Here is a 23,006-nt window from a genome sequence, read left to right as displayed (position 1 = left end):
GGGGGGAAACAGAAGAAAAGGTCCCTGTTGCAGCTCACCAATGAGTGGGGGAAACAGCAAAGACAGAAAGAACATCGAGTGACACATTCGTTGTGGAATGGCCCATGAAGAAAAATGAAAAGGGAGCCTCAGGTGAGCCAGGAGGATCTCTGTCTCTGAGGTGACACTTAGGCCATACCTGCAAGAGGTGAAGGAGACCACTTTGGGAAGAAAATTCTAGGCAGAAGCAACAGCATCTGCAAAGGCCTCGAGGCAGGAAAGAGCTTGGGGGACAGGTGGCCTGCATGGCTGGAGTGAGATGAGTCAGGGCCCAACCGATGGGGAGAGAGAAGTGGGCAGGGGCGCAAGATCTGGAGTTTTCTTCCAGGGGCATTGAAGATTCCTAGCAGGAGTGTCTCATGGGCTAATTTTTTTTTTTAATGTTTGTTTTGAAAGAGTGAGAGAGAGAGAATCCCAAGCAGGGTCCTCGCTATCAGCGTTGAGCCCCACGCAGGGGATCCCAAGAACCATGAGATCGTGACCTGAGCCGAAATCAAGAGTCGGATGCTTAACCGACTGAGCCACCCAGGCACACATGATGGGCTAATGTTTTAAGCAGATCCTCTGTCCGCCATGTGAGGGAACCGATTATTAGGGGCAGGAGTGGCCACTGCAGAGGGGGGTGAAGTGGTCAGACTCCGGCGCTATTTTAAAGGCAGAACTGAGGACTTGCTAATGTGTGGCACGCAGGACGTGCAGCCAGAAGTCCAGGAAGACTCCTAAGTTTTGGATGGTGGAGAGGAAAGAGATAGGGAGATGGGGAGTTCAGGGTGGGGAGAATCAAGAGTGCCTTTTGGTCACGTCAGGCTGGGAAAAAGGACCTGGGGCTCACAGGAGGGGAGACAGAAATACAAACGGGGGTAGAATGCTGGGCCAGAAGGGACTTGGCCTGTAGGCTAAATATGGGCCATTAAAGGCAGGCCTCGGAGCCGAACCCAGGACCACTGTCGGCTGGGGGTGCGGACGCACATCCCCACCCTCCTGGGCGGCCCCTGGGAACTGGGAGAATTAGGAGGAAGCCGACAGCCTGTGTCCGGACCACCTGTACCCACACTAGACTCTCACTCCTAAATCCACCCCTGGCTCACATCTGCGCTTAGATTCAGTTAGTAGCTGGGTGTTTGCCTTGGGGTCCGCAGCCCCCTGGACAGATGTGCCCCGTTGCCGCCGAATGGAGTCCTTCAAGCATGTGGTCCCGCTGGGACCCCCTCGTGGGCGTTGGGGGGTGCTCTGAAGCAGGGACCTTGTAAATAAAGCATGAGAAATGAGGCTGGCTACGTGGCCGGGTAACTTCTGGAGGGTAGCACTGCTCTTCAGCCACGTGCTGCCACGAGAACACAGACGCTATGCTTCCACCGTCCCCCGTGCCTAGGAGAAACCCCTACTGGGAATGTTCTGTGATCTCCCGATACGCAACTCTCTGCCGTGTGTACAATTAAAATTGCGTGTGTGTGCCAAACATTTTCTGAGGGCTGCTTCTCTGAACAATGGCGTCGGAATGGCAAGACTGCAGAAACCAGCCTGGTTCAAACTTAGTTTGGGTACTTTCTAGCCGTATGACTTGGGAAAAATTCGCAGCCTCTCTGTGCCTCAGCTTCTACTTCTGGAAAGCGGGTACAATGATGGCACCTACAATCTAGGTTGCCCGAGACTCCGGCGAGTTACTCTTAGGATGCTCCCTGGTGCGGGGGGCACGCTTTTCCTGCAATCTCTGCTTTCGCTTTCACCCAATGAAGGAAGGGGTGATTAGAAACCATTTGGGCAGGGGCGGGTGAAGGGGTGAGGAAATTCAGACTGATGCCAAGCAGGGTGCCTGAGGCAGGAGCCTTTGCTGCCAGCCCTCGAGGCAGGGAAACAACTTCCCACTTCCTGGGGAGAAGTCACCAAGAAGGGGGAGGCAGGGCAGGGATCTGAAGCCAGGACTGGGATTCCAGAGCCTGTGCTTTCCCAGCTGCTGCACAAGAATCGAATCCTTGCAGGGGTGGAGAGGGGGCGGGGGGTGGGGGGCGCTGGGAGGAGTATCTCCTGCAGCAGCACCACTGCTCCCACGTTAGATAACGTGGCTCCATCATTTCCTGAGTGACCCTGGGCAAGTCACTTACCCTCTCTGGGCCTCAGCTGTCTCATCTATAAAATGGGATGGCTCTAGTATCTACTCACCAGACGAGTGTTCCAATTAGACGTGGACCACTCAGTAAACGTGCACCTCTATAACCTTACAGCTGTCGCTTTGTGTCACGCCTTCTCCTGTTACGGGGTCCCTCGCTGTCACTAATGGACTCCTGGAATAACTCAGGATGTGCCTTCCACAGCTCAGGGCATCAGACATCTCATTTTGTCCTCATCCTGACCCGAGGCCTGCCGACTCCTGACCGACCGAGCGTTTGGCCCCATCTGGAGAACGGAGTGAAAGACGCAGGCAGAGACAGAACAGAGACACGGGTGGGGGAGAGCACAACGTGTGCGCATCACCCCAAGACAGGGATCTTCCTTATCCCCCTCCCCACAATAAGTGAGCCTCCCACCCTGCCTTCCCCTCTATCGCCCTATGCCCTGCCCTACCCTACGTTTGTCAGAAAATTTCACCCGAGGGCAATTAAGTTGTAATTCCAGGGCAGCAGAGCTCAGGGTTGAGGCCCAGGCTCTGGAGCAGGGTGGGTTTGTTTATTTATTTATTTTTTTTCAACGTTTTTTTATTTATTTTGGGGACAGAGAGAGACAGAGCATGAACAGGGGAGGGGCAGAGAGAGAGGGAGACACAGAATCGGAAACAGGCTCCAGGCTCCGAGCCATCAGCCCAGAGCCTGACGCGGGGCTCGAACTCACGGACCGCGAGATCGTGACCTGGCTGAAGTCGGACGCTTAACCGACTGCGCCACCCAGGCGCCCCTGGAGCAGGGTGGGTTTGAATGACAGCTTCCCGGCTGGGCTGGGTACCTCCGGGGAAGTGCTCACCTCTCTGTACCTCTCAGTTCCCTCCTCTGGAAACGGAGGCCAGAATTAACAGCGCCTGCTCACAGCGGTGGACAGGAAGGCTGAGCGGCACAGGGGCCGGGGCCTGGCACCCTAACAGTTTGGCAGTTGTCAGCTGCTGTCGCTATCAATATTTGGGTATTGACTGCTCCAACGGTACCTTCTCCTCTCAGGGAGGGCAGGTCGGGGCTCTCCTGGGTACTGCTGGGTCCCCAGCATGGCAACACAGGCCTGGCACAGGGGAGGCACTTGGGGGACTGTTTCCTGACTGAACAAATGGAAAAAAAGACTGAAAGAAATCCTGAGTTAGACCCCAACTTACTGAGAGAGGGGTAGAAGAAGCGAAGAGCCAGATGCGATGACAAGAAGCAGCTAGGAAAGATGAAGATAGAAAAATGAGCTCTCGGGGCGCCTGGGTGGCGCAGTCGGTTAAGCGTCCGACTTCAGCCAGGTCACGATCTCACGGTCCGTGAGTTCGAGCCCCGCGTCAGGCTCTGGGCTGATGGCTTGGAGCCTGGAGCCTGTTTCCGATTCTGTGTCTCCCTCTCTCTCTGCCCCTCCCCCGTTCATGCTCTGTCTCTCTCTGTCCCAAAAATAAAAAAAAAAAAAAAAAAAAAAACAAAAAAAAAACGTTGAAAAAAAAGAAAAACGAGCTCTCTGTATCCAACCTGTTCGTTTCACAGACGGGAAAAGTGAGGCCTGGAAGGGGCAGAGACGGGACCTCTTCACCTGCTCAGAGAGGTCCCGATTCCAGCGCCCGGCCCCACGCCCAGGTGCCTCCCTCCCGAGTCTGCCTCGCTCACAAGGCTCTGGGAACAGACAGATGTCACTAAGAAAAACACAGGACTTTATTATTCCCATTACAGAGGGCAGGTCTTCGCAGGATGACAGCGGGGACGAGGCCCCTACTTGCCGGCGATGAGCGGGTTCCGCAGGACCACGATGACGGAGTCCCCGCGCAGGAACATCTTGGAGATGTAGCGGTCCTTGTTGACTGGCTTGGACTTCTTCTTGCCCTTGCCGCTCTTGGGGACCTCGGTCCACATCTCCTTCACATTCTCCAGCACCATGTTGCAGTGCCTGGTGGGGGCAGGGGGTGGGGAGGCACCAGGAGTGAGGTGGGAGCCTTCCGCCCACCCTCTTCCAGCAGTGCAGCATGGGAGAAGGTGCGGGCCTGGGGCCAGGACAGCTGGGGCTCCCAGGCCACCTCTACAAGTCCTCGGGTTGAGGCTTGGGCAATGAACTTCACCCCTCCGTGCCTCAGTGTCCTCCTCCCTAAAATGGAGCCATTTGCAACACCTCCCTCGTACGGCGTCTCGATGAAATGAATCAATACAGAGGGCTCCTGGGTGGTGGCTCAGTCAGTTCAGCGCCCTCCTCTTGATTTCGGCTCATGTCATGATCCCCGGGTCAGGGGATCAAGTCCCGCACCGGGCTCTGTGCTGAACGTGGAGCCTGCTTGGGATATTCTTTCTCTCTCTCTCTCTGCCCCTCCCCTCTCTCTTTCTATAAATAATTTAAAAAAAAAAAAATCAATACAGTATTCTTATTCTTGTCAAGACTTACGGTAAGGGACTGGCCCAGGATAAAGGCAAGCAAAATGGGTCTGCCTGTGTTTCTTCTGAACTCCAAGTGCGTCTAAAGGCACCAGCAGGGGGGCGCCTGGGTGGCGCAGTCGGTTAAGCGTCCGCCTTCAGCCAGGTCACGATCTCGCGGTCCGTGAGTTCGAGCCCCGCGTCAGGCTCTGGGCTGATGGCTCGGAGCCTGGAGCCTGTTTCCGATTCTGTGTCTCCCTCTCTCTCTGCCCCTCCCCCGTTCATGCTCTGTCTCTCTCTGTCCCAAAAATAAATAAATAAAAAACGTTGAAAAAAAATAAAGGCACCAGCAGGGATGCTGCTTCTCTTTAGAGAAACAGAGGCCGCAGGGGCCTATGGTGTACATGACGCCTCCACTGTAGTCCTGCTCAGGGTGCCAGGGGGACACGGCTGAGGACGGTTTGGATTAGCTCCCTCAACAAACACTTGCCACGAACAGGGCAGTGAATGAAACAGGATATCCCCGCCCTGATGGGGCCTGCGTCCCAGTGAGGACAGAAGGATGCCAAGCGAGTAAACAAAGGAACCAGAAGTGCTCTCAGGTTATGTTAACTGCTAAGAAGAACAATTCAAGCCGGGTGAAGGGATAGAAGGATATGAGGAAATGTGACCAAGTGCTAACAAGAAAAGAAAGTCGTTAAGAAGAGTGGGGAAGCAGGGGCGCCTGGGTGGCTCAGTGGGGTAAGCGGCCCACCACGGCTCGGGTCATGATCTCACGGTTCGTGAGTTCGAGCCCCACGTCGGGCTCTGTGCTGACACCTCGGGGCCCGGAGCCTGCTTCCGATTCTGTGTCTCCCTCTGTCTCTGCCGCTCCCCTGCTCATACTCTGTCTCCTCTCTCTCTCAAAAATAAACATTAAAAAAAAAAAAAAAAAAATTAAAGGGGCGCCTGGGTGGCTCAGTTGGTTGAGAGTCCGACTTTGGTTCAGGTCACGATCTCTCGGTCCATGAGTTTGAGCCCCGCGTCAGGCTCTGTGCTGACAGCTTGGAGCCTGGAGCCTGCTCTGGATTCTGTGTCTCCCTCTCTCACTGCCCCTCCCCTGCTTGCACGCACTCGCTCAATCTCTCTCTAAAATAAATAAACGTTAATTAATTTAAAAAAAAAAAAAAAAAAAAAAAAAGAAGAGCAGAGAAACTCTGTGCCTCGCTATGGAGTGATATCCAGGAGGGACTGCTGAGTGAAAAAGGCCAAGTGTGCATGGAAAGTGATCTTCTGAAGGGAAGAGGGTAGGAGAAGCATATATACCACCCGCTTGGCTTGCACAATGCAGAATCCTGGAAGACGCTCAGAGACCGGGAGCAGTAAGGTGACCTAGGTGGACTGGGGACAAGCTGGATGGAAACTTGCCACTGGAGTGCTATTACTGTTTTTGGAATGATGTGAACACATTAGCACTTGAAAAAAAAAAAAAAAAAAAAAAGTAGTGTACCAATATGGAAACATTCCTGAGATACCGTTAAGTGAAAAAGCCGAGGTCTAAAACTGCGTGGTAGGCCATTGGCACGGATTTATTTTTTAAAGTTTGTTTATTTTTTTTGAAGGGGAGGGGCATGCCAGAGGGGCAGAGAGAGAGAAAGACAGAGAGAGAATCCCAAGCAGGCTCCGCATTGTCAGCGCACAGCCCGACACGGGGCTCGATCCCACGGACCGCGAGATCATGACCTGAGCCGAAATCAAGAGTCAGAGGCTTAACCGACTGAGCCACCCAGGTGCTCCAGCAGTGATTTAAAAATAAAGAAAAAGCTAGGGGCGCCTGGGTGGCTCAGTCGGTTGAGCGTCCGACTTCAGCTCTGGTCACGATCTCGCGGTCCGTGAGTTTGAGCCCCGCGTCGGGCTCTGGGCTGATGGCTCGGAGCCTGGAGCCTGTTTCCGATTCTGTGTCTCCCTCTCTCTCTGCCCCTCCCCCGTTCATGCTCTGTCTCTCTCTGTCTCAAAAATAAATAAATGTTAAAAAAAAATTTTTTTTAAAAATAAAGAAAGAAAGAAAAAGCACCCTCCTCTGTCTGTCTGCATGAGAACTCGTAAGGAGACCCGAGGAATTTGCCATGGAGGGCTTCCTGGGGAAGGCAGCCTTCCGATTCTTTGTCTCCCTCTCTCTCTGCTGCTCCCCTGCTCACACACTCTCTCTCTCTCAAAAATAAATAAACATTAAAAAAAAAAAAAAAAAAAGAATGCCTTCGCTGACCTGCAGTGATGTTCTCAGACCGCGGATATGTGTGAAAAACAAGACGCAGAAGAGCACGTGGAAGATTCTATCTTAAAAACAACTAAATTCACGATAGCGACGACATGCCAATGAGACCTCAATGAAGCTGTCGGCAAACACCACGAAGGAGCCCCCGGGTGTGTGTGTGAGTCAAATGTGGCAGGATACATACTAGGGTGGGAGGCTGATCTATATCATACATAAAAAACATATATAATAAAATATATATCCTACATAGAAAACGAACCACCACCTAGTGAGCGCTTATCAAGCGCCCCGGCCTCTTCTGAGCACTTTCTGAGCACTGACCCAGCAATCCTCACTGCAGCTTACCCCCGGGAGGTAAACACGAGTGTCATCTCCGGCTTCCAGAGCAGGACACTGCGCACAGTGGGATGACATTTTAGAAGTGGCAGAGCCTGTGTTCAAGGCCAGGTCCACCTGCCTCCTTGGGCTCGGCACTTCCTGGTCTCGGTCTCAATCTCCTGGAGAAGAAACTGAGGCTCCAAGAGGAAAAAAATCACTTGCTGTTCCCTCTGGCTGAAACTCTCAGATCCTAGCTTGTTCCTTTATTTGATTCGGGTGTTCACCGCTGCCTCTTTCTATGGGGCCTCTCACGTCACCGTCTAGGATGGCACCCCCTTCCCAGCATTCCATACTCTCACCTGGCTTTACTTTTCTCATGACAGCTTATTCCTGTGCTTGCTGTCGGCTTCCCTACCTACAGCACAAGCTCTCTGAGTACAGGAGCTATCCCGTACTTTGCTTTAGTCACTGCTGTGTCTCTGGAGCCTAAAAAAGTCCCAAGCATGGGTACTTGATGTTAGACATTCTATGTTATAGCTGCAAACACTGATTAAGAGCTTCCTGTGTGCCAGATGCTGTCCTTCTTTTAATTTTTTTTTTTTAACGTTTTATTTATTTTTGAGACAGAGAGAGACAGAGCATGAACGGGGGAGGGGCAGAGAGAGAGGGAGACACAGAATCGGAAGCAGCCTCCAGGCTCTGAGCCATCAGCCCAGAGCCCGACGCGGGGCTCGAACTCACGGACCGCGAGATTGTGACCTGAGCTGAAGTCTCGGATGCTCAACCGACTGAGCCACCCAGGCGCCCCTCATTTTTTTTTAAATGTGTATTTATTTTCGAGAGAGAGAGAGAGACAGAGACAGAGCACAAGTGGGTGCGGGAAACACAGTATTAGAAGCAGGCTCCGGGCTCTGAGCTGTCAGCACAGAGCCCGACTCGGAGCTCGAACTCACAAACCGTGAGATCATGACCTGAGCCGAAGTCGGACGCTCAACTGACTGAGCCACCCAGGCGCCCCAGCAGATGCTGTACTTCTAATGACTTGATTAGATGCCGCGTGTATTAAGTCACGGAATCTTTGCAACCACCAGAATTACTGCCACGGTACAGAAGAGAGAAAGTTAGTTGCCGAAGGTGTCGCGGCTGCTAAGAGGCAGAGCTGGGACGCGAACCCAGGAAGACCAGCTCCCAAGTACATGCCCGTTAACTACTGTACTGCACACCTCGAGGTCTGGAGAGGCTTATGCCCCAGGACTCTGAAAACCTTGTGTCTGGGCTCCTCATACTGGAGCTGGGGCCGCCTCTGCAGGCCTGGACGGAACACCTTCCAAGAGCCAGGCACTCACCTATCGAAGGCCTTCACACGGCCCAGGAGCTTCTTGTTGTTGCGGCAGTTGATGAGCACTTGGGTGTTGTTCTTGACCGACTGCGTGAGCACAGAGAGCGGACCCGTGTTAAACTCCTCCTCCTCCCGCTTCTGCAGCTCCTCGGGGGTCATCTCACTCTTGGGCTTGTTGAGGAGGCTCCTGCGTGGGCAAGTACGGAAGCGGTAGGTGAGAGGGCCCAGAGCTGGAGCATGGGTGGTCACATGGCCTTGCGCTCAGCGTCTCCTCAACCTTCCCCCTAACACGCCCACCCTCCTGCTCAGCCCCTCTCGCTTGGCATCGCAGCTCAGATGCTTAATAGACATTTCCAACCTTACGCATCCTCGGTTGAGCTGCAGATCTCCCAACCGCCCCCACTTTATCCAGAGCCTTCCCTGTCTCCATCCTTCTAGTTCCTTGAGCAAAAACTCTGGTATCAACTTGACTCTTCTCTCTCACATCCGCCGTTCAATCTGTCGGCAAACCCGGCCATCTGCTTCTAAAATACATCCAGAGGGGCGCCTGGGTGGCGCAGTCGGTTAAGCGTCCGACTTCAGCCAGGTCACGATCTCGCGGTCCGTGAGTTCGAGCCCCGCGTCGGGCTCTGGGCCGACGGCTCGGAGCCTGGAGCCTGTTTCTGATTCTGTGTCTCCCTCTCTCTCTGCCCCTCCCCCGTTCATGCTCTGTCTCTCTCTGTCCCAAAAATAAATAAAAAAACGTTGAAAAAGATTAAAAAAAAAAAATAATAAAATAAAATAAAATAAAATAAAATACATCCAGAGCGTCACCATTTCTAACCATGGCCTAAACCGCCGCCATCTCGCTCCTCAGAGCCTTACTTGTCTCTCTGCTTCCACCCATGCGCCCGGACAGTCTGTTCTCCAGAGTAGTCCCGGATGTTGTATCAAAACCTAAGTTATATCATCGTACTCTTCAAAACCCTCCCATGGCTCCCATCTCTGTAAAAAGTAAAATCCAACTTTTTTTTTTTTTTTTTTTTTTTTTTTTTTACAATGTCCTGCATCTCCCCCCATACCTCTGGTTCCAACCAGGGGCCTCCTAGGTGGTCCTTTAAAGTATTAGGCAAACTTTCACCTTTGGCCTCTCCATTTGTTTTCCGTCAGCCTGGATACCTCCCCAGGTTATCTCTGTGGTTCTGTCTGCAGGTCTTTGCTCAAGTGTTGCCCTCTCAATGTGTCCTTCCGCACTTATTATTAAGTTAATCTCTCTCAAAACTGGCATTCCCCATTTTTTTTACCCTGCTCTATTGTTTCTTTACTCACAGCTCTGGTCACCTAACATGCCATATGCTTTACATGTTTATTATCAGTGTATGTACTGCCTGCCTCTGCCCACCCCATAAGCCGCAGCAGGTTTTCCCCCCTTGCGGGGTGGGGAGTGCTACTCACTGATATATCTATCCCACGTGTCTAAAGCAGTGTCTGATACATGAGCACTCAAGAATTGAAGAATGAATAAATAAACAAGCAAATCATTACGGCGACTCGTTAGTCGAAAAAGTCGCGAAACAGGTGAAAAGCCAACCGTTTCCAGCTCTAGTTGTCCGCCTAAGTCCCATGCCTCAAACCGTTATTTCTAAAACTCCGCACTCCCCTTTCGCAGGTTCTTCCCCTTAAAATCCATTTCAATAAGATAAATTCTCTGGGAAAGCTCCTAGCCTATTTTATCTGACAAAGCTGCCTTCTCTCCCGAACTTAGGATCCATCAAGGGCCCCACGCCCGCCCTCAATCTCATCGGTGGAAAAGTGCGTACTTTACCCCTAAAATCTGCCTCCGTCCCGCCTCTGCCCATCACTGATAAGCGGCCACATTTACGCCCTCAACCCCACTCCCGCCGCCAAAGCCTAGCCCGGCCTCACATGGTGGTAGCGGCTGGGCTCTCAGGTCAGCGCCGTCTCGTCCGCGTTGCTCCCGCCTCTGAAACTAGAGCTACAGAAGGGACTTCCGTTTCCCTTGGTCCACTTCCGTTGGCGCCTGCGCAATCCCAACCTGGGGGGGCGTGGCCTGTTGCCATAGCGATCCGCGCCAGGCCTGCGCGGAGGTGGAGTAGAAGCCTCGAGTAGTGGTTCCAGGTCTTTTAGGACCGTACGGGGCAGATATTCACGAGAATGGAGAGAAAAAACGGGTCCGACTCAAATCACTTAGCTGTAGAGTGGCACAGGCTGAAGGAGGGAAAGGACACGCTATTCCAAATGCCCGCCGGCCTTGCCTCCGGGGGCGCGGCCTCCGCGAAGCCAATCGGCTCCTCGCCTCAGGGATGGACACCGCCCCTTTTCCATTAGGGAAGGTCCTTTTCGGGTCTATTGAGCTTTCCGACTCCGAGTAACCAATCCTTTGCCTTCATACACGAGGGGCGTGGACCTGCGCCTAGGTCGAATGTTTTCCATGATCGAACATTTCTCATTGGTTTCCCTTCTTCCGCTGAGGTGGAGCCTATGCCTTCCGCGCTCCCTTTTGGGTTGTGCAACCCTCAGGGGACCAACCCCCAAAGCCCTAGGGACACAGGAAGGCGTGCTCTCAGAACGAGAGTCCGCATTGGCTTCACCCGTAGAGAAAGGGTGGGATGGTGTAGTCGCTCTTCTTGTTCATTGGTCCGGTGATTCCATGGGGTGGGATTTGGCTGGGCCTAAACTATCCGCGGTCCCGGACCGGTTTCAGGGCGAAGCTGCCATGCCTTCCGGGGGCCGCGGGCGGCCCCGGCTACGGCTGGGGGAACGTGGCCTCTTGGAGCCACCCTCACCGCCCAAGCGCCGCCTGCTACCGCGGGCGCACTTCTTGCCTCTGCTTCTGCTGTCCCTGGCCGTGGCCTCGGCGTTCTACACCATCTGGAGCGGCTGGCACCGCCAGACTGAGGAGCTGCCGCGGGGCCGGGAGCTGCGGGTGAGGCTGGGCAGGGACACGGGTACCCCTTAACCCCGCCTGCGCTTCCCTGAGGTCTCAAGGTGGACGTGTCTGTATCGTACGGCGGTAGCCGCAGGTGCTGCGGTCTCCGTCAATAGAGCGCATGCCCGTTGCTATCGGGCTTGTTCTGTAATAGGTGGTTCTCCCTCAGAGGAAGAGTCTGGAAGTAGTAAGACTGGGAGTTCTGGGTTCCAATCCGAAAGTCAGCCATTTGGAAGAGTCCTTTCCCCTCTCTCGGCCTCGATTTCCCAATCAGGATTGGGGTGGGCAACCTGATGGATTTAGAGGGACCGGATGATTTTAGAGGGACCTTTTCTGAGTCTATCTAGGATTTATCCTGGAAACCTCCGATGCTGGAGGCCCGAATTAGGAAGAACCGGGGTTCTTAGGGGAGGTGGCCTCCGGGGTAGGGTCGGTATGGGGGTTGTTCTCATGCTCTGCACTTCTCTTCCCTATCTTACCCCCCTCCCAAGGGCCGGTTGATCGGAAGCCTCCCTGAAGCCCGGCTGCGGAGGGTGGTGGGGCAACTGGACCCACACCGTCTCTGGAACACTTACCTGCGCCCCCTGCTGGTTGTGCGGACCCCGGGCAGCCCCGGCAATCTCCAAGTCAGAAAGGTAAGGGGCCCCACCTCCAAGCCCTGACCTGGCAGCCTGCCAGGGAGTAAGAACTAGGCATTCTGCCCAAGATCCCTCGAGCAACTGAGACGCAGAGCTGGGGCTCTGACTGGGGATAATCTGAATCTAGAGTCCCACTTTAGTAACCACCAGGCTGTACTGCCTTCTGTACTGCTCCCCAAAGCTTACTATGTGCTAGACAACTGTTTCATGAGGTGCGTAACAATGTGATCCTCACTATGCAAATGGGGAAACTGAGGCCCAGAGCAGTTAAGCATTTTGCCCAGCTAATAAATGATATACCAAGTTTCAGGTTGGCTCCAGAGCTGGCACAACAACATCTTTGTATTGCCTCCCTTTGGGGCATCCAGAGTCGTTTGAATCCCTACTCCTCGAGTTCATATCCGACCTCAGCCACTTGGAGTGTGACCTTGGACTAGTTTCTTAACCTCTCTGTGCCTTAGTTTCCTCATCTATGAAATGGAGCGAGCCATCGACAGTCCTATCCCCATAAGGCTCCTAGAATCAGGCGTGGCACGCAGTGAGTGCTATTGAAGAGTGAGCTGGGATTAGTCTTGAAGAGGCAGGGTCACTACACACACTCAGTAGGGACTCAGCAAAAGTGTGTCAAGGGAATGACTTAAACAGAAGTGGGGATCCTGAGTCAGCCCAAGCGCTCTGCATGGCTCAGGTCACATGGCCCTTCTCCCGACCTCGTCCCCAGTCCCCACCCACCCTCCCACCTCTCTCCTGCCACTAGTTCCTGGAGACTACCCTACGGACCCTGACGGCAGGCTGGCATGTGGAACTGGACCCCTTCACGGCCTCGACACCCCTGGGGCCACTGGACTTTGGCAACGTGGTGGCCACGCTGGACCCAGGGGCTGCCCGTCACCTCACCCTTGCCTGCCATTACGACTCCAAGCTCTTCCCATCTGGGTCGGCTCCCTTTGTGGGGGCCACGGATTCGGCCGTGCCTTGCGCCCTGCTGCTGGAGCTGGCCCAGGCCCTGGACAGGGAGTTGAGTAGAGCCAAGGAGCAGGTGAGGAGTGGGGGGCCCGGCCTGCCTCTACCCTGGTCCAAGCCACCAGCCTCCCCTGCCTGGACGTGTCTTCCTGCTTCCACTCCACACACATAGCCACAGGGATCTTTTCACCCCCTGAACGTCAGATCCTGTCCCTCCTCTGCCCGAAACCCTCCCCAGGGCTCCCACCTCATTGCAAGCCTGAGCCAGAGTCCTTACAGAGGCCCATGAGGTGTGCCCTGTTACCTCTCCATTCCCATCTCTCACCCCTGTCCCTCCTCACTGTGCTCTAGCCACCTACCTCCTCCCTGTTCCTCAGATTCTGGAGAGTTCCCAGAGTCCCTCCCATCTGAGGGCGTGTGCACTTGCTCTTTGCTCTGCCTAGAATGTGCTTTTCACAGACACCTTCCCGGCTGGCTCCTGCCTTTCCTCCAAGGGTCCTCCAGTGTCACCCCCTCTGAGATGGTTTCCCAACCACCCTGAAAGAGCCCCCCCGTCACCATCCCAGGTTTTATGGCGCTTTGTCTGTCTGTCTCCCCAACTAGAATAAGCTCCATACAGGCAGGGATTTGGCTGCCTTGGTTTTCTGCTGTATTCCCTGCGCCCAGATGATTACCCGGCATAAATTAGGATGTCAGTGGAAATGTGTGGGATGAATAAATGAATGAAACCACAAATCTCCTCATGCTCCTCCCCTGCTCAGACCCCTTCCTTGGCTCAACCCCTTGTAACAAGGCCCAAGAGCCTTGTAACAAGGCCCTTGCTAATCCCCCCGGGCCTTTCCACCAAGCTCTCTGGCTCTGGCCCCAGCCCTCATCCATGTTGCTTCCTTGCCTGGGGACACTCTTCCCTCTGCTCCATTCTGCCAGGCCACCTCCCACTCATCTCGGTGCAAATGTCTCTTCCCAGGAGACCCGACGTGCTTCCCAGGCTAGTTTATCCCCGACTCCCTTCCTATGCTCTTTTAGAACCCCATAGTTCTTCTTCTTTTTTTAATGTTTATTTATTTTTGAGAGAGAGATAGAGTGTGAGCAGGGGAAGGGCAAGAGAGAGGGAGACACAGAATCCGAAGCAGGCTCCAGGCTCCGAGCTGTCAGTGCAGAGCCTGACGCGGGGCTCGAACCCACGAACCGTGAGATCATGACCTGAGCCGAAGTCCGACCGGGCCACCCAGGTGCCCCGAGAACCCTGTAATTCTTGGAAGCATTTGTCCCAAGTGTATTTCACTGTTTGTACACTTACTCGTGTGTGGGTCTCTTTTGCTAAATGAGCCTAAGAAATAACACTAACAATCAGAGCTGACCCTTTTTAGTTACTATATGCCAGACACTACGCCAGGACCCAAATTTGAATCCTACTGTGTGATGAGACTTGTTATTAACCCCATTTTGACATCTGATGCTGTGAGAAGTCACCCATAACTGCTCAGCTACGAAGTGGCCGAGCCAGGATTTGAACCCAGGCAGTCTGGCTCAGAGTCTGTACTTCCGGCCACCACCTTCTATGAGGGAGGAGACCTAGTTTTCCCTGCTCAGCTGTGCAAGAGGGCAGGAAATGTGGATGGGTCCGGGCCCTGACCACCAGCTCCCACAGGAAGCCCCGGTGACTCTGCAGCTGCTCTTTTTGGATGGCGAGGAGGCACTGAAGGAGTGGGGACCCAAGGACTCCCTTTATGGCTCCCGGCACCTGGCCCAGCTCATGGAGTCTGCACCCCACAGCCCAGGCCCCACCAGGATCCAGGCTATCGTAAGACCAGGGCCCCACTGGGTTCCGGCGAGGGAGGGAGAGGGCCGTGCAAGGTTGGCCACATCCCACCTGGCCTCTCTCTCTAGGAGCTCTTCATGCTTCTTGATCTCCTGGGCGCCCCCAATCCAAACTTTTACAGTCACTTTCCTCACACGGCCCGCTGGTTCCATCGGCTGAGGAGCATAGGTAAGGATGTAGGCCGAGGCAGGCGCCAGCCTGGGATGTGGGAGGGATGGCCAGCCGAGTCAGGCACCTGTCTCTAAGGGGTCATCCAGCCTGCCCTCTACCTCCCTAGCCTCTAAGGCACTAGGGCAGAAACACACAAAGATCCCACAGCAATCAAGTGCAGTGACTACAAACAGGGGCTCTGGGGCCAAATAGCCCCAGGTTTGAATTCTGGTTCTGCCTCTTACAGGCTGTGTGAACCTGGGCAAGTGGCTTCATCTCTCTGAGCCTCAATTTCCTATCTGTAAAATGGGCACAAAACTGACAATAGGAGTGGTACCTACCTCTGAGGCTCAGAGGGAATAAATAGACCGGGTACACAGTGAGCCTTCAGGAAGGGGTAACTACATTCTTGTCGGGATGATCAGTGCTTTGCCCAGGCCTCCTGCCCTGCTCTGACTTGTGAGCAGAACCTCTGACCCTGAGGGGCTGGCTCTTACTCTCTAACGCCACCACCTCCAGAGAAGCGTCTGCACCGCTTGAACCTGCTGCAGTCCCATCCCCAGGAGGTGATGTACTTCCAGCCCGGGGAGCCCCCTGGCTCTGTGGAAGATGACCACATCCCCTTCCTCCGCAGAGGTAGGTGCTGGAGGGAGGAGGGAGGGTTGGGGAGGGGCGGGGGTCCAAGGAAAGCACAGATGGGGCCTGGCCCTGGCCCACTCCCAGGGCTGGGGACTGGTGGCAAGTTGTTTAACATCTTCGTGCCTCGACTTTCTCATCTGTGAAATGGGGTCACTAGCAACCCCTGTCTCAGAGCCGTGGAGGGAACCGACTGAGCTAATCCATGTAAAGACGTTGCTCGCATGGTGATGGCACATAATAAGCGTTCAAGAAAATGTTAGCTACTCTTGTTGGTGCCTCAGTGATTGTGGATTCCAGCCCAGGCCTGTCTTTCCAGGCCCTGACAGCCCAGCAGAATCACCCAAGGAACTTCGAGAAATGCCCAGCTGCATTCATTTCTGGCCTACTGAACCACAGTGTCGGGTCTCTGAATTATTTCTGCAAGACTCCCAGATGATCCTGAGGCACAGCCAGGGCTGAAGACATCTGCTAGAGGGGTTCAGAACCTAGGTTTTTAGAACTGGACAGGCTTGGGTTCTGCCGCTTACCATGGGTTGACCCGAGGCAGATTACCCAGCCTCTCTGAGCCTTTTGCCTATGTTTCTTCTAGAAAATGAAGAGACAGATACATACAAACACACCTGTATGTGTATATTCATACTCACAGGGTAGGGAGGATTGAACAAGAGTAGGTATATAAAATGCCTTCGTATGCAGTACTTGGCATATAGTGAGTATTAACAACTGCTTCTTAAATTTTTGCTCTATAATTTACTCATTGAACAAATATGCATTCCTTACAGTGCCTTTTTTTTTTTTTTAACGTTTATTTATTTTTGAGACAGAGAGAGACAGAGCATGAACGGGGGAGGGTCAGAGAGAGGGAGACACAGAATCCGAAACAGGCTCCAGGCTCTGAGCTGTCAGCACAGAGCCCGACGCGGGGCTCGAACTCACGGACCGCGAGATCATGACCTGAGCCGAAGTCGGCCGCTTAACCGACTGAGCCACCCAGGCGCCCCTACAGTGCCTTTTTTTAAAATCTTTTTTTTTTTTTTTTTTCTGATTCTAGGGCACCTTTTATTTATTTATTTTTTTCATTTTTATTTATCTTATTTATTTATTTTTTAAATTTACATTCGAGTTGGTTATCATATAGTGCAACAATGATTTCAGGAGTAGATTCCTTAATGCCCCTTCCCCATTTAGCCCATCCTGCCTCCCACACCTCTCTAGTAACCCTCTGTTTGTTGTCCATATTTAAGAGTCTCTTATGTTTTGTCCCCTTTCCTGTTTTTAGATTATTTTTGTTTCCCTTCCCTTATGTTCATCTGTTTTATATCTTGAAGTCCTCATATGAGTGAAGTCATAGGATATTTGTCTTTCTCTGACTAATTTCGCTTAGCAGGATACCCTCCAGTTCCATCCACGTCGTTGCAAATGGCAAGATTTCATTCTTTTTGATTGCCAAGTAATACTCCATTGTATCTACATACCACATCTTCTTTATCCATTCATCCGTCGATGGACATTTGGGCTCTTTCCATACTTTGGCTATTGTGGATAGTGCTGCTATAGACATTGGCGTGCATGTGTCCCTTCGAAACAGCACACCTCTATGTATCCCTTGGATAAATGCCTAGTAGTGCAATTGCTGGGTGGTAGGGTAGTTCTATTTTTAGTTTTTTGAGGAACCTCCATCCTGTTTTCCAGAGTGGCTGCACCAGTTTGCCTTCCCACCAACAATGCAAAAGAGATCCTCTTTCTCTGCATCTTCGCCAACATCCGTTGTTGCCTGAGTTGTTAATGTTAGCCATTGTGACAGGTGCGAGGTGGTATCTCATTGTGGTTTTGACTTGTCTTTCCCTGACGATGAGTGATGTTGAGCATTTTTTCATGTGTCGGTTGGCCATCTGGATGTCTTCCTTGGAGAAGTGTCTATTCATGTCTTTTGCCCATTTCTTCACTGGATTATTTGGTTTTTTGGGTGTTGAGTTTGATGAGTTCTTTATCTGACATGCCATTTGCAAATATCTTCTCCCATTCCGTCAGTTGCCTTTTAGTTTTGCTGATTGTTTCCTTCGCTGTGCAGAAGCTTTTTATTTTGATGAGGTCCCAATAGTTCATTTTTGCTTTCGTTTCCCTTGCCTCCAGAGACGTGTTGGATAAGAAGTTGCTGCGGCCAAGGTCAAGGAGGGTTTTGCCTGCTTTCTCCTCAAGGATTTTGATGGCTTCCTGTCTTACATTTAGGTCTTTCATCCATTTTGAGCTTATTTTTGTGTCTGGTGTAAGAAAGTGGTCCAGGTTCATTCTTCTGCATGTCGCTGTCCAGTTTTCCCAACAACATTTGCTGAACAGACTGTCTTTATTCCATTGGCTATTCTTTCCTGCTTTGTCCAAGATTAGTTGGCCAAACATTTGTGGGTCCATTTCTGGGTTCTCTATTCTGTTCCATTGATCTGAGTGTCTGTTTTTGTGCTAGTATTATACTGTTTTGATGATTCCAGCTTTGTAATACAGCTTGAAGTCCGTTTTAATGATTTTTTTTTTTTAAGTTTACTTATTTACTTTTGGAGAGAGAGAGAGCATGAGCATGGGAGGGGCAGAGAGAGAGGGAGAGAGAGAATCCGCACTGTTAGCACGGAGCCTGATGCGGGGCTCAAACTCACAAACCTGAGCCGAAACCAAGAGTCAGACCCTTAACCGACTGAGCCATGCAGGTGCCCCTCCAGAGCCTTCTTTATTGATTCATTCAGTGACTATTTCCCACTGCAGTACTGGGCCAGGTGTCAGGGATACAGTGATGGACAATAATCTGCCTGGGTCCTGTCTAGTGTGTGGGGGGGGACAGATATTGACAAACACAGAGGATATTGGATATTGACAGATATGGACAAACACAGAAGAAAGTGTTCTGAGGACAGGAACTCATTGCAGTGCAGGGATTAGGAAAACAGACTTAGGAGACAGGTGTCCTGGGTTCCAGTTACTGCTGTGCAGGTTTACTAGAGGCGGGAGCTTAGGCGAATCACTGTGCCTGCCTCTGTGCCTGGGTGTCCTCGTCTATGAAATAGGGGTAAATATAGGATTACTCTAAAGGATTATTGCAGGGATAAAATGGTGTGTGGGGATGTGTATGGCCTCAGTGTAGGGCCTAGAATAGAACATGTGTGATAAAAGTACAAGCTAAGGGCAGCTGACTAGCTCAGTAGATAGAGCATCTGACTCTTGATCTTGGGGTTGTGAGTTGGAGCCCCACACTGGGTGTTAGAGATTGCCTTAAACTTTTTTTTTTTTCATATGTATTTATTTTTGAGAGAGAGACAGAGACAAAACGTGAGCGAGGGAGGGGCAGAGAAAGAGAGAGACACAGAATCCAAAGCAGGCTCCAGGCTCTGAGCCATCAGCACAGAGCCCGATGTGGGGCTCAAACCCACGAACCTCAAGATTGTGACCCGAGCCGAAGTCAGATGCTTAACCGACTGAGCCACCCACGCGTGCCTAGAGATTGCTTTAAACAAATTTTTTTTTTAAAAGGTACGAGCTATAAATAAAGAACAGAAAAACAGCCTAATAGTCTACCTGGTAAGGAAACTCAAAGGCCCCTTTCCCTTCGTCTGGTCTTTGCATAATCCATTAACTATTCCGTTTCTCTAATGTGTGTCTGAGAACAATAGATACACCAGATGTGTTTTTTCAAACGAACACTTTGCCCTCACGTGCATAAAATCGTCATTCAGAGTTCTTCAAGGGCCGGGACTCAGTATCTTCTGGGTGGGGGTGAGACAACTTTGCCCGGGCCTGGGTCTGGGCTCCTGGGTCGGCCGTCGGCCTGACCAAGCCTCCCCTCTCTCCTACAGGGGTCCCAATACTCCACCTCATCTCCATGCCCTTCCCCTCTGTCTGGCACACGCCTGGCGACTCGGAGGCCAACCTGCACCCCCCCACGGTGCACAACCTGAGTCGCATCCTCGCCGTGTTCCTGGCTGAGTATCTGGGGCTCTAGCCCCCCCTTGGCGGACTCTGAAGGAGAAGTGTCCAGCTGGGACGTCCCAAGGGCACCCGGAGCCAACAGAGCTCAAGCCAGGCTGCCTGATCCTTTCTTCAGCTCTATTTATGCCATGACCGGAAGATCCTCTTTCCTTTGATGGTCTCAAGCTGTCACTCTTCAAAGACACGGAAGAGACAAGGCCACTGTGGGGGCGAGAGCCAAAGGCATGAGAGCTCGGACCCTGTCCTGAAGCACTTGGTTTGAAGGTTCACAGGCACCAAATGCTGTTTGGTTGGAGTCAGCAGACCTTGGCCAGGCATCTGGACCAGCAGCACCGCCCCACCAAATGAATCCTCCGTGGCTTATGTTCTTACGATGTCAGTGGATTGCCATGGGGGGTCCACAGGGGACGTGCTTGTAAACAGGAACAGAGGAGACGGAAGCCGATATTTGGGGGCTCGAGTCTGCCAGACCCAAGGGCAATAAACCAGTGTGTCTGGGGAACATATTCGGCAGAATTAGCATGACTAGGTGTTGCATGAGAAAGGGGGATCAGAGACGCGGGATGAGACATTAAAGGAGTTTCTTCATTGCACAATGTGACATTTCCAAGAGTAAGACAGAATGCAGTGTTGTTTCCCCCAAACTATTTCAGCGTGGAGCCCCTTTATTGCAAGGCTCGTGGAACTAGGGTACCTCAGAAGTCACATTGGGAAACACTTGGTTTTGACAAGTTTGAGTGTGTCCGTGGAGGGAGTAAGACGGACCTTGATTCACTGCCCACCAGGTCTACCAAACCATCCTTTGTCTTTCTGTTGTGGGTGTGGGAGTGTGAGAAGGTGGGGGTCACTGCAACTCCAGTTGAGGACGTATTTCCCAACCCTACCTAATATTCAGGCTCAAGTGGAGCGCTTATTCAAAAATTCAGAATCCCAGGTTCCTCCCGTTCCCCCCCGCCCCACAACCACCACCCAAACTTGCTGAATCAGAACTCCAGAGAGGGGCTGGGACTTTGCAATGAGCACCCGAGGAAGCCTTCCCATCCCCCATAAAGCTGGGGGAGACATGCTGTCCTTAAGGTGCGTTCCCGACAGCTTAGCAAACCTACTCAAAAGAAAACCATAAAATGGAGGGTGCCTAGAAAGGGAGTCCTCTGCCGGGCTCTGTGCCTGCTGGTTTTGTGACTTTGATGGAGTCCCGGCAGGCAGTTACGTAGTGAAGGTGAGCCCTGGCCTTCCGAGCCAGCTCGGGGCTGGAGAAGACTCCAGAAAACTCACAGGCTGAAACCCAGGATATCAAATGAGAGAGGAGAAATAGGTCCTCGTTCGTGGTTTTCCACACTAGCTGACCTTCATCTGGCACCTGCTGTGTGCCAGGCGCCGTGAGCACTTTACACAGATCGGCTCATGGAGTCACCGCCCAAGTCCTGAGGTAGGTACAATTTCGGTTCTCATTTTGCAAAGGAAGTGGCTAGGGCCGAGAATGATACCCCATTGTTTACAGAGCCCACGTTCTCACCCACAACTGCACTCTTAACCCCATGTCTCATCTCCCAGAAATCACCTGTGCTGGCCCAACAGATGGTTGACAAAAAGTAGCTCCTCCTGCCGCATAATTAACTGCAAGTTAGAGCGGGGTTGGAGGGACACTGGTGGCCTCTTACAGGTGGACATGGCACTAGTCGAGTTTAGAAATGGAAGTTCTGTGTCTTCTATCAACAGCCAGGGTGGCCTGGATCCAAGCCACAGGCACGGCTCCTGTTTGTTCATTTCTTGTGTGTTACCCACAGTGCCAAGCACTCGAGAGGGTTTCATCTCCCCTTAGCCTCACTGCCATCCCCAAGGGAGGGGAGACCATCACCTCGGTGTTAGAGACGGGGAGCCGTGTGTTCAGTTACACACCCCGGGCTCTCTACGTCTCCTGCAAGACCTCCCAGTGGGGTGTACTGAGTACCAGGCACCGGGCAGGGAGGCCTGATGCACATTTCACCCTTGAATCTGGGACAGGGATCCTTAGCCCCATTTCACAGATGAGGCTGCTGGTGCTTGGCCAGGTGTTCTTCCGCAGCTCCCACTTGTCCCCCAAACTAGGGGCTTTCCGGTTTTGCAACTCTGGAGGGGCCGCTAGGTTTATCTGAAATACACCTGTTGAGCAATCCAGGTGCCGATGACTCACACATCGATCTTTCGAAGAAGGGTCAGTATTCTCATTTTGCACTTGAACAAACAGCTTCAGAGAAATCAATGGCTATAGGTCACGTAGCCGGACACATTCATGCGACGTGTCTAGGGGCACTTTTTTTTTTTAATTCGCTCTGCTTATAATTATTTGGGCTTGTTGGTGTCATTCATCAGTCTAGGATTCGCCAACCATCCTGTCTTTAAATATTACCTTTGTACCATTGTCTCTTCTGATTCTAGAAGGTCAACTGAATATGTTAGACATTGTATTCTCCATGACATTCTTTCATATTTTTGTGTGTGTCTCTTTTTTGTCTCTGTGCTAACTTTCCAGACCTAGCTCTAGTTCAACAAATCTGTTTTCAGTCATGTCTTATTTGCTGTTTAGCCCAGCTATTGAGTTTTTACTTTGGGTTATTGAGTCTGTGGCTCTTTTTTTTCCCTGTTATTGTTATTTAATATAATCTGTTGTCAAATTGGCTAACATACAGCGTGTAAAGCGTGCTCTTGGTTTTTGGGGTAGATTCCTGTGGTTCATCGCTTACATACAACATCCAGTGCTTATCCCTGTAAGTGCCCCCCTCAGTGCCCATCACCCATTTTCCCCTCTCCCCCACCCCCCTTTTTAAAAATGTTTATTTTTGAGAGAGAGAGAGCACGCATGCACATGAGTGGAGGAGGGGCAGAGAGAGAGGGAGACACAGAATCCGAAGCAGGCTCCAGGCTGTGAGCTGTCAACACAGAGCCCAATGTGGGGCTCGAACTCACGAGCCGTGAGATCGGGACATGAGCTTAGTTGGACGCTTAACCAACTAAGCCACCCAGGCGCTCCTGTGGCTTCTTTCCGCCCACTCCCCCACCCCCCAGATTTCCAAGCTCTTGTATAGAGCAATCCTATGAAACCTATAAGCCACAAAGAGTATCCCCTGCTTTCCAAAAGTTCATGTCCCACCATGGCACTTTTACAAAAAGACCTACACTGGTACCTATTTTCACTAAAGGAAAGAGATCTGAAGATTTTCACTTTTACGAAAAGAGCCGTTACCGTACTAATGTAGACCTTGTGTAAAGGCGAGGTGAATTAACTTGAACTTTCGGGAAGGGGGGATGTATTCTAATCTGTGCCTGACCGGTTCACCCTGTGAAGCCTTTGTGAGTCTGCTTCTGCTGTTGTCTGTGACTGTCTACTAGTCATTGTCTGAAAAATCACTCGTGGGCATTCTGGATGACAGTTCCTTACCCCAGAGGATTTATGTT

General features: G+C 52.1%; 2 protein-coding genes across 3 annotated transcripts; one reads left to right on the top strand and one right to left on the bottom strand.

Moving 5' to 3' along the window:
* Positions 1-3,838: 3,838 nt before the first annotated feature.
* On the bottom strand, positions 3,839-10,468 carry SNRPD2 (small nuclear ribonucleoprotein D2 polypeptide). Its single transcript, XM_049621199.1, has 3 exons — positions 10,364-10,468; positions 8,466-8,645; positions 3,839-4,092 (listed from the first exon to the last, which is right to left on the bottom strand). Coding segments are annotated over exons 1-3 (357 nt in total). The 5' UTR covers positions 10,366-10,468; the 3' UTR covers positions 3,839-3,917.
* A 66-nt stretch (positions 10,469-10,534) lies between these two features.
* QPCTL (glutaminyl-peptide cyclotransferase like) lies at positions 10,535-22,233 on the top strand. Of its 2 annotated transcripts, none has more exons than XM_049621183.1 (7): positions 10,535-11,384; positions 11,879-12,022; positions 12,783-13,064; positions 14,640-14,792; positions 14,879-14,978; positions 15,480-15,596; positions 19,439-22,233. In XM_049621183.1, the coding sequence occupies exons 1-7, from the start codon at positions 10,881-10,883 to the stop codon at positions 19,582-19,584; spliced, it is 1,446 nt and encodes a 481-aa protein (XP_049477140.1). In that variant the 5' UTR covers positions 10,535-10,880; the 3' UTR covers positions 19,585-22,233. The 2 variants fall into 2 exon arrangements, with proteins under 2 accessions (XP_049477140.1, XP_049477141.1); XM_049621184.1 differs by lacking the exon at positions 19,439-22,233 and adding an exon at positions 15,916-16,608.
* The last annotated feature ends 773 nt before the right edge of the window (positions 22,234-23,006 follow it).

Source organism: Panthera uncia, assembly GCF_023721935.1.
Source record: "Panthera uncia isolate 11264 chromosome E2 unlocalized genomic scaffold, Puncia_PCG_1.0 HiC_scaffold_19, whole genome shotgun sequence".
NCBI classification, from domain to species: Eukaryota; Metazoa; Chordata; class Mammalia; order Carnivora; family Felidae; genus Panthera; species Panthera uncia.
Note: the sequence above shows the minus strand (reverse complement) of the source record. Positions and strands in the feature narration are given on the sequence as shown.